This window comes from Octopus bimaculoides, chromosome 1 (genome assembly GCF_046866305.1).
Source record: "Octopus bimaculoides isolate indiv1 chromosome 1, ASM4686630v1, whole genome shotgun sequence".
NCBI lineage: Eukaryota > Metazoa > Mollusca > Cephalopoda > Octopoda > Octopodidae > Octopus > Octopus bimaculoides.
The window spans coordinates 128556882-128567795 of NC_142928.1; the positions used below are offsets into that span (position 1 = coordinate 128556882).

General features: G+C 36.4%; 1 protein-coding gene across 2 annotated transcripts in view; it reads right to left on the reverse strand.

The window, feature by feature from the left end:
- LOC106882195 (uncharacterized) overlaps positions 1-10664 on the reverse strand; it is a 30655-nt gene extending 19991 nt beyond the window's left edge. Inside the window, exon 1 of one of the 2 annotated variants that reach the window (XM_014932785.3) lies at positions 10437-10664. Coding sequence is in view for 1 of the 2 variants with exons in the window: in XM_014932784.3 (XP_014788270.1) it covers positions 7604-7673 (70 nt within the window). In the remaining variant the exon portion in view is untranslated. Of the gene's footprint in view, positions 1-7603; positions 7690-10436 lie in introns of those variants that run through there. The other variant, XM_014932784.3, reaches the window with a different exon arrangement.
- Between the last annotated feature and the right edge of the window lie 250 nt (positions 10665-10914).

A 10914-nucleotide genomic window follows, 5' to 3' on the forward strand; every position in this document is an offset into this window, starting at 1 on the left:
GCCAAGTGATATCGTAGTCATGGTCGATGCTGGTGTCATGCCAGTGGTACGTAAAAAGCACCTACAACACTCTTGGAGTGGTTGGCATTAGGAAAGGCATCTGGCCGTAGAAACCTTGCCAATTCAGATTGGAGCCTGTGCAGCTCCCTGGCTTACCAGTTTCCAGTCAAACTGTCCAAACTATGCTGGCATGGAAAACAGATATTAAATGATGATGATGATATATCTAGAAGTGGGTGGAGCTGAATTATCAATTTAAGACAGAAAAAGATTTATGAAAACACTTCAAGAATACCTTTTTTCTTTTATTATTAAATGTACAAGACCTTTGTGAAATGTGGCTACAGAAAAGACAAAGACTTTTTCACTTATAGTGATAGCAACTGAACTCTCAATGAATATATACTTGCTAAAATCCCCTATATTGTGTCCAAGAAGAATTTTCTAGTAGTGGTGACCACAATAGATACAACCTAATCTTTCGTTCAATTTTAGGTTCATAAATTTAAAGCACTGCTCAATCAAAATCTTATTTTCCCCTTGTAAACCTTATATCAGATACAAAGGGATCTTCCAGTTTAAAGGGATCTAGAATGAAGCTACTCTTCACAAGTACACATATTGTTGATAAGGGTAGAGGAAAACCAAAGTGGTAGTTTATACAAATGCCAAATCAGAGATAAGATGCTATATGATCGAAGCACTACAAACAATATCTTACTGAACCAGTGGGCCTAATTTATCATCATTTAGCATGTTTTTCGATGCTTGCACAGATCTTCTCAACAGTGTTTTTTCCCTTGTTGTAGCTTTGTCATCTTCAGATTTAGCATCCCTAAGAATTCTTCACACCTTACTTTTCCACAGGTTTCTTTAACTTAGCACTTCTTTTCCTAACATTCACCCTCCATATGTATCACATGTTCACACCAGTGCAGTCTTCTCTCTAGCATGCAACAACTGATTCTTCTTGTTGCAAACTTCTCTTTTAGTTCATGTGATCATTCATACATGCAGATTAATATATCCAGCAGAGTCTACTTGCTCTATTCATATTCACATCTTTTGCATTCAGTGCTCATGATTCACTATTATACAAAATCACATTTTGTACACAAGTAACATATAATCTGCCCTTCACTTTTTTATATTTCATTTTTACTCTGGCTACTATGCTCTCTCCCCCTCTCTTCTATATATATCATCATCATCATTGTTGTTTAACGTCCGCTTTCCATGCTAGCATGGGTTGGACGATTTGACTGAGGACTGGTGAAACCAGATGGCTACACCAGGCTCCAATCTGATTTGGCAGAGTTTCTACAGCTGGATGCCCTTCCTAACGCCAACCACTCCGAGAGTGTAGTGGGTGCTTTTACGTGCCACCGGCACAAAGGCCAGTCAGGCAGTACTGGCAACGGCCACACTCAAAATGGTGTATTTTACATGCCACCTGCACAGGAGCCAGTCCAGTGGCACTGGCAACGATCTCGCTCGAATGTCTTTACACGTGCAACCGGCACAAGTGCCAGGAAGGCGACACTGGGCACAGGTGCCATCACAATTTCGCTTTCGCTAGCCCCAACAGGTCTTTGCAAGCCGAGTTTCGTGTCCAAAGAAGGAGACAACGTTGGCATGGGTCGAATTTAGTTTGATTTCGATTTCACTTGCCTTAACAGGTCTTCGCAAGCGAAATTTAGTGTCCAATGAAGGAAGGTACGCATACACACACTTCATCAAATGTCTAGGGTTTTTTTCCACACTAGCACAGGTTTGAACAGATTTATTTGGGCATAGGACTGTATGGCCAAATTCTCTTCTCATTGCCAGGCCACAACCCTTGAGGTGAAAATAGTAGAACTAGTAAAACAATAAAAGTATCTCCTATATGATGTCCTTGGTCATCAATGACAAACAAACATTATATTATTATTATCATATGGTGGTTTAGCTGGCAGAATCATTAGCATGCCATGCAAAATGCTTAGCAGCATTTAATCTGTCTTTACATTCATTCTGAGTTCAAATTCCACTGAGGTTGACTTTGCCTTTCATCCTTTCGGGGTTGATAAAATAACTCACTGTACTAAGTGACCTCAGTTACATACTGAAGTCACTGAGTACTAGGTTGATGTAATCGACTTCCCCATCCCCGAAATTGCTGGCCTTGGGGCAAAATTCGAAACCATTATTATTATCATTAATATATGCACACATATGTATAAAAAATGTATCACTTAACATAAATTAATTATGAATAGTGACATAGAGTTAGATTAATGAATTCATGAATTCTGAGACAAATGACAATCAGGAAAAGGAAGGTTGCTAATTAACTACTGTCAAAACTTTGGGTATGCAAGAGATAATATGGGAGCACCAGCAGGTCTTTGTAGTAGATGTAGTGATTAGCAGTAACAGTGTCCTTGAAATGAATTCTTTTAAGTGTATGGAAAGACCCTTAAAACAGAAATTAATAGCATCAGTGATCTAATCAGCAGAGGAGGGATGGATGTTCTGAAAGCAAAATAACGAAAGTAAGAACAGAGCAGAAAAACTTCAAGAACCTATTACTTATGCTGACAACAAAAGGAATCTCATCTGAGTAAAAATGCAGATTTTATGATACTTAACTTTTATTTGTTTCAGTCATCAGACTGTGGCCATGCTGGGGCATTGCCTTGAAGAATTTTAGTTGAATAAATCGACCCCAGTACTTATTTTTTTGTAAAGCCTGGTACTTTTTATATCAATTTCTTTTGCTGGACTGCTAAGTTACAGGGACAATCACATCAATACCAGTTATCAAGTGGTGGTAAGTGACAGACACAAAGACACTAAGAACTTTCGAGCGAGATCGTTGCCAGTGCTCCTGAAATGGCTCTTGTGCAGGTGGCACATAAAATACACCATTTTGAGCACGGCCGTTGCCAGTACCGCCTGACTGGCCTTCGTGCTGGTGGTCCGTAAAAGCACCCACTACACTCTCAGAGTGGTTGGCGTTAGGAAGGGCATCCAGCTGTAGAAACTCTGCCAAATCAGATTGGAGCCTGGTGTAGCCATCTGGTTTCACCAGTCCTCAGTCAAATTGTCCAACCCATGCTAGCATGGAAAGCGGATGTTAAACGACGATGATGATGATATATATAAAGTAAATATATATACCGAAGTAAGCACATAAATGTGAAACAAGGTGGGGAAAAAATAGTACTCGAATACTATTTCACGTTCCCATTCGTCAGACAGACAAACAGGAATATGAAACTCTGAGTAGCAGTTTTTTGTGATATTCTTGCAGCTTTAATAATAATAAAGTGTGTATATACATATATATATATATATATATATATATATATATATATATATATATATACATGATGGGCTTCTTTGAGTTTCTGTCTACCAAATCCACTCACAAGGCTTTGGTCAGCCTGAGACTATAGTAGAAGACACTTGCCCAAAGTTCCATGCAGTGGGACTGAACGCAGAATCATGTGGTTGAGAAGCCAACTTCTTACCATGCAGCTACACCTAGTGCATGGTAGTGAAACATGGATATTGGATGCATAATGCTGATGTACATGAACAAACAGCACAAATAAGTTGATAATAAAAACTGAGTATATGAGAAATCAGCTATAGTGTGCAAAAGAAAAGACAGAGCTAGTATGGAGACATGATGCATATGGTTAATGACAGTTGGTAAAAAAGTGCCAAGTGGTCCCAATGGAAGGAATATGTGATAAAGAAACATTGAGAAAGATGTAGGAAGTAGTGAAGTTGATGTCAGAATGTTGAAGGTTGCAAAGGTGACAAGGTACCATAAATAGCAAGAAGCTGCACTGGAGAAGACCAAATCCAAGCATGGCAAAATAGATGTAAAATGATAATGACTATCAGTTTTATATTTATTTTTCTAATGCCTGCATGGATTGGCTAGGTTTAGGAGAAAGCATTCAACCACATATCTTAATCTTCCATGATGACTGATATGCATAATGAGAAATAAGTTCAGTAAATATCAAACTTCAAAAGTCACTTCACTAATCTCATTTAAAATAAACATTAATGAACCAACATTTGAGCCTTTATGTGGTCATTTAAATGGCTAGACATAGCAGCAAAATCTTCAAGTTACACTATATCAGCTTGAAAAAGAACCACATTGGATAATGGTGTTGTAGATTATGCAATGCTCAAAAGAACAGACAAAATGGTAATACCTGAAACGTTTTGGATTATGAGTCTGTACAGTGACAGTTGACCTGAGATTAAACAACAAACGTCTACTTCACAGACAACATATAAGCAATCAGGTATTTATGTTGTTTTTGTAACTTCCTGTTTTCAATTTAAGTAAAAAAAACGAAACTTGATAGAATGTCATTTATAATACAGGAAGTGGCAGAAAAAAATTCCCATATTTTATTTGGTCATCGGTGTGTGGCACTAATGCTGCTCCAGCATGACCGCAGCCACTTGGCTGAAACCCATAAATAAATAAATAAATATAGCTAATGTTTTTATCACTTTCCTTTTTTATTCCCCCATCCCACCAGCTATCCTCATGGTTTGGATTGATGCACACCATGCATTAACTGTTGAAATGTTTATCAAGAACAGGGAATCTGTAATTGCAACACAGATTTTTTCATATTCATTTTGGGTTAAATCAAAATGATGTTGCTCCAGACTGAAAATCTATATTGCTATGGACTGAAAAATTCAGAGTTGCAGATTTAGGGCTAAAAAAAAAAAAAAAAATTCTGGTAGACCTTAAGAGTGTTCAAACTCCAGTAAATATCCAACCTGTGAGATAGACAGTTTTGTAATCTCCTAAATGTTCAATACATAACCAACCTCTGCTTTGGGATTATCTGATTAAACTGTCTAGAGAATTTTACACACTGATCTTAGGTTCCATACAAAATGATGGTGGTTTAGAAACTTCATGAACATGAGAGAACAACTGCAGGGTATGCTGCAAGGATATCCATCACAATGTTCCTGTAGATGTTCTCTTAAGCAATGAAGCCCGGTTTCATCTGTCTGATTTTGTCAATAAGTAGAATCTTCACTACTGAGCAAAAAGACAATCCTGATGTCTCATAAAAGAGCTCTACACAATAAACAAGTTACTGTGAAATGATTTGTAGTAAATTTTGGTGTTTGGAACCTCACATTTTTGACGAGGCCAAGCAATTACAGTAACATCCAAACAACACATGGAAATGTTCCTTTACTTTCTGGAGTCAAACCTCACATTCCTTAGAAACTTGCATGTAGCATCAACAGGATGGAGCCAACAGCAGTGTATCACAATAGAGGCCACCATTTGGAAGATATTTCCGAAACCAAATGAAACAAACTGTATCCCTTCATGTTAATAAAATATTTTTTTGATAACATTTACCTAGGCATTTTTGTTAACCTGTAAAATGTATTTTTCTCTCTTTTTTGCCTTACCCTGTATTAGGAAATCAAGATTTTTTCAAGCAACCAGAAATCGATCACTTAGAGTAATAGAAGCATTTTATTATTCTAAAACAATCCAATTTTTCAAGTGGTGTTATCTGGAATATTATATATATATATATACTCTGAAGTATTGAGGATTACTTTTAAAGGAAATTATTTAATAAATGGCTCTCAAACAGGGAGTCATGAAAGAAATTTAATTTTATAGTTTCAATGATTATCCAAAAGTTAATAAGCAAACCGATGGCCAAAGAGTGAGGTTCAAATCGGAAGTTAGCCACAGCCAATTTAACAAAACGATAGCTTGTTATAAATTAGTCGTACGTAACACTAACTTAGATTATGTTTCAAATAACTAATATACTGAAATTATATTTCTTTTATTTGAATTCGATTACTATAAATAAGCAGAATTTCTTATGAAAACTACAGGTCACGGTTTTCGCTTTAACTACTACAATAGCTTTTGAAGCTTGCATCATAGATATAGTAAAGCTTTCTTGAAACTTCACACAGATTTATATATGTCAGTAATTATGATCATCATCATCACCATCTTAGTCGTAAGTTCTGTATATGTAGACAGGTTCTTTGAGCAAAGAATACGCAATAGAATTTCGTTCACCGACTACAGTCATCTCATATTACCAACGTCGCTAACACCCTTGAGAAATAGATGAACATCACAACTTTCCATCTGCTAGAAATAGCAAAATACCGTCATACTATAATACCTCCACGGTCTTAAATATAGAAAAGAAAACACATTGAGCAATGTCGTATAGACAAGACAGTCACGGCTAGAATACTTTTGATCATAAGTCTGACCGGATCTAAACAACCATCATTAGTCATTTTTCACTTTCCTTTGTGTAGTCGCACATCAGACTGAGTTTTATGTTAATGTTTAATATATACAAAGAACATCGAAAAATAAATCCGAATTTGTCAAGGGCCGAAATAACAATTAATAAATAATAGTTTTTTGCAGAGACGCGATGCTTCTGAGTTTTCATTTGTGGGGATAAAATGCAAGGATTGTGACGTTTATGGTTTTCCCAAGGGCAACAGCGAGGGAAGCGAAGCGAAAAGATATGAATTAAAAATACTAACTACACACACACACACGCAGTCTACAAGGAAAAACGATCTAATTTAGAATAGTATTGTCTGAGCAAGTGACCACGAGATAGAATATAGCTACTCCAGCCAAGCTGCATTCTAATGTCAATATTTGGTTGTGGGGAGGTATTCAGAAAAGGGTATGTTGCACAGAGTGCGCCACTTCGATCGCTATAATAGTAGAATTGAGGTTTTCGCGGTTCTTATATCTCGAATTAGCATCGATTTATTAAGGGGGAACAGTAACAAAAAATATCTAAAAATTGGATATCAAAATAATACACACACCTACATATATATATATATATATATATTATACAACATACACACGCATCGCTTCATTTCTTTCTTCACACACATACATATATATCTATATTTATATATCTATATTTATATATATATATATATATATATATATATATATATATATATATATATATATATAGTCTGACGCTATACCCTACTCTACCACTATTTCGAGTGGGACACAGAAAATCGCAGGACTTGAATGCTATCTGTTAATATTGTGATGCTTAACTAACTCGCTACACACCCACATGTTTGTAATATACTTCAATGTGCAAAAAGAAAATGAGGCTTTTTTTTTAAAATAGAACCATTGCGATCTGGCGAGCTTAGAAAAGATTTTCAGTAAAACAGTTTCTATTCAAAAGCAACACGATGATAAATTTGCTTAAATTACCGACGATAGAAATATTATCGATATTTGAAATGTATAAAAAAGCGTATTTAATAAAAAGTTTCGAGATGGAAATGCGACACAATTGTCAAAATGTCAACAAAAATAAAACAACGAAGTATAATCTAAAATAACCTAAACAATAGTAAATATAAGTTCACCATGAAAAAAGCACATAAAAAGCATTAATAGCGAATAGCTTTAGCGATATATTGAAAATCACGAATGAAATATCTGAGCAGCTGTATAGAGTTAGTTCTAAAATAAATGGGGAAGCCATCGTGAGCAGGAGGAAAGACTCACCTATGGCATCTGTCAATGAATAGGAGAAATACTTCTTCACTTTACATGAAAACATGCTACTTCCCGCCATTACAAGGCACGTCGCTGTGTATGACAGTGCGCAGGCGCAGTACTAATACTAGTAACGTCACTTCCTATCAGTGACTTAAACTTCACTTTTCCATGGCAACTGTTCTCGAGAGATAAATAAGTTAACGTTTAACAATTCTTTCTTCTATAGGCACAAGGCCGGGAATTTTGGAGGGAGTGGGGATAGTCGATCACAGCGAACCCCAGTGCTAAATTGGTATTTATTTTATCGTCCCTGAAAGAATGAAAGGCAAAGTCAACTGCGGCGGAATTTGAACTCCGAACATAAACAAAAATTTGCCTCTTAGCATTTAACGATTCTGTACGTTTTGTCATTGGAATAGTGTTCTCCTTTATAATCATTTTACTTCACTAAAAGAGAGAGAGACAGAAAAAAAAGCTAACTCAGAGGAGAAAGACCTCAGCTGATCTAAGAAAAAGTCTCAATGGGTAGTTGTCGAACTGAAGATTGATTTGATAAATATTGTCTTTTAGCCATATAATAATAATAAGCAAGCACTAAAAAACTAGAGTTGAAAATATTAGTTAGTGAAAGCAAAAGTAATGAAGTATTCTCATGGTAATAATTAATTTTTAGCATAGTAGGGGAAAGGAAAAGTCGATTGAGATCGCCAGCGGATCCTGGCGTGTGGCAAAACATGACGAAGATAGGGAACTACTGTGTTTACAAATTAGTATTCCAGTTAGCTGTGATCTAAAACAGTCTAGTGCGACCTGCGGTACTTTCTGAATTACATGCCTAACGAAAATTAACCTTGAATTTTTTTTTAGTAGTGCAACATGTCTCATGTGCTCCGCTCCTTGAAAAAGGTTGCTCATGCCTGATCGAAAGCATTCCAGCAGGGCTATCTAGGACTGCATTATTCAATGGGTTATTTTCTTATTTTTAAGACAGTATTGTGTGATTTGAAGGAAATGTAACTTCAGGTCCAACAACAGAGTACCTTGTCCGAGTTGGCATCACATGTTTCGGTTGGTTTTAAGTAAAGCAACATTGGAACACATTGAAATATCTCACGCACACGAGGTGAACAAACGAAAGTAGCATTCTATTCGTTTAGTTGGAGTTGTGTATTTAACGGGTTAACTCTACTCCAATTCACTCAAGTTTCATGGATGCATACACCCCACCCCATCTCGCTTGTTCTCTCTCTCTCTCTCTCTCTCTCTCTCTCTCTCTCACACACACACATATCACTATTGTGTAGACTGTTGAATGTAAGCATATATCGCTGGTTACAATGCGCTTCTTCGTGTTGTAGCCCTAATTGATGCCACCCCGCATGCAGGCGAGCCAACATTCGCTCTGAGTGAATTGGAGTGTTTTGCTGAAGAATAAACGCACAATCAAAACCACGATCTTGCCAATGTGACTGCAACATTCTTAGGGATGGAGGAAATCAATAGCTACAAGCAAATAGTATTGAATGATCGTACAGTTTGTGCATCCAAACGTGTGTGTGTGTGCATATATATATATATATATATGTGTGTGTGTGTGTGTGTGTATACACGAGCGCACATACATATAATGGAGGGTGTGAGCTGGATGGGGCGGGGAATAATGCTTATACTGGACCCACTGCACTTTGGTGTATTTAAAAATAAAATATCTTCCTCCATAGAATGAGCTATTGTGAGCGTGAAAAAAAACCAAAATCAATTTAGCAAAATAACTGTGGCATATGTTAAATTCTTGAATGATCCACACTAGTTGGAACCACGAACCAATGAGGGAGTTTCTATGTGGTCGCAGTCTGCTAAAAATAGCAGTCAAATCTCTCAAAGCATTTTCTAACGGCCTTAAAAATAACAAGATTGTATTTTGTAACATAATCTGAGACAAACAACGTCTGAAAGAACTGGAAGGTCATTGCTAGAAAGTATTCGATCATAGGCTTGCTTGATTAAGGTTGATCGGGAGCAAAAACAATTCGTTGGAACAGGCCTCGAATTCCAATTTGAATCACTGTTTACTTCGTTCATGAATTAAGAAGCGGTGTTGATGTCGCAGATTTCTTCAAACACGTCTGTTCGTCGTCTTATCTAAGTAATATATCTAGGGCTTCGCACTATCGTAAAAACAGTTTTTAAAACAATGGGGGGGGGGAATAATATTAACAATAATGTCTTTAGGTTACAAATCCATGCGATAGAGGAGTAAAACCGTATGACATTAATGCCTTTCTCAGTACCACAAATGGTTAAAATGCAGTGAAATAGATTTGAGGCAGCGCGCCAAGCTGCCATAACAAGAAGAAAAGGAAAAAGAGATCATCACAATGATTGATGTATGTAAATAATGCGCCTTCCCTAATTAAGATGTTGGCGCACCAATGAAGACTGGTTTTTCATATACTGATTCAAGGGAGAATATACACTGGAGTAATTTCCCGTGGCTTCTCCAGGCCCAAGGTAGGATTTCGAAGTTCAGCGCTGCAAGAAACACATGTTATTCATATACATTGTTCCTCTGCACGACAAATTACAGAGCACAATGGGTGCTACAAGTGTGTTAATCCCTTGGACACCGAAATTTGCAATACTAAATACCACCGGCAACAGAAAATGTGAAATAATTATAGTAATAATTAAACTGTTTTGACACGAGTGCTTGTTTATTATTACATAACACTTCTAATTTTATATTTCTTTTTTTGTCAGGAATCTAACGCGAAAAGACAATTTTTTCGGACAACATCAAGCGGTTTCTTCAGTAGAATCCAAGATAGCTTTCACTTACCTTCTTATATGTTAATTTCAGCATATAGTAAATAGGTTGTGTGAAAATGTTTTACTCGAGGTTTTTTTCTTTCGTAAATTAATACATCATCCGATTAACAAAAAGCGACTAAATCTATATACATTAAAAAAAAAGTAATAATTTTTAAAAAACGGCCGATCGGCCATCTAACAACTTAAGTACTATTTCTTTACAAACTTGAAATAATTGTACGAAAGACAACTCTGCTATTAGTCAATTTCTAATCTAAACCTTATAGACAGGGGAATAATATCAAATCGGTCTACACGTTCAAAGCTTTGGTACAAAGGTGAAAATATTAACGGTGATTACTATAGAAAACTGTCGATGTTTAGGCACCAAATTAAGGATTTTTTGAAATATTTTATTTAGGAAAAAGTAACAAATTTAGGGGAAGGGATATAGTTGATAAGATTGCAACTTAGTTGCTCGCCCTTGAAGTTGGTCCTGGCAAGAT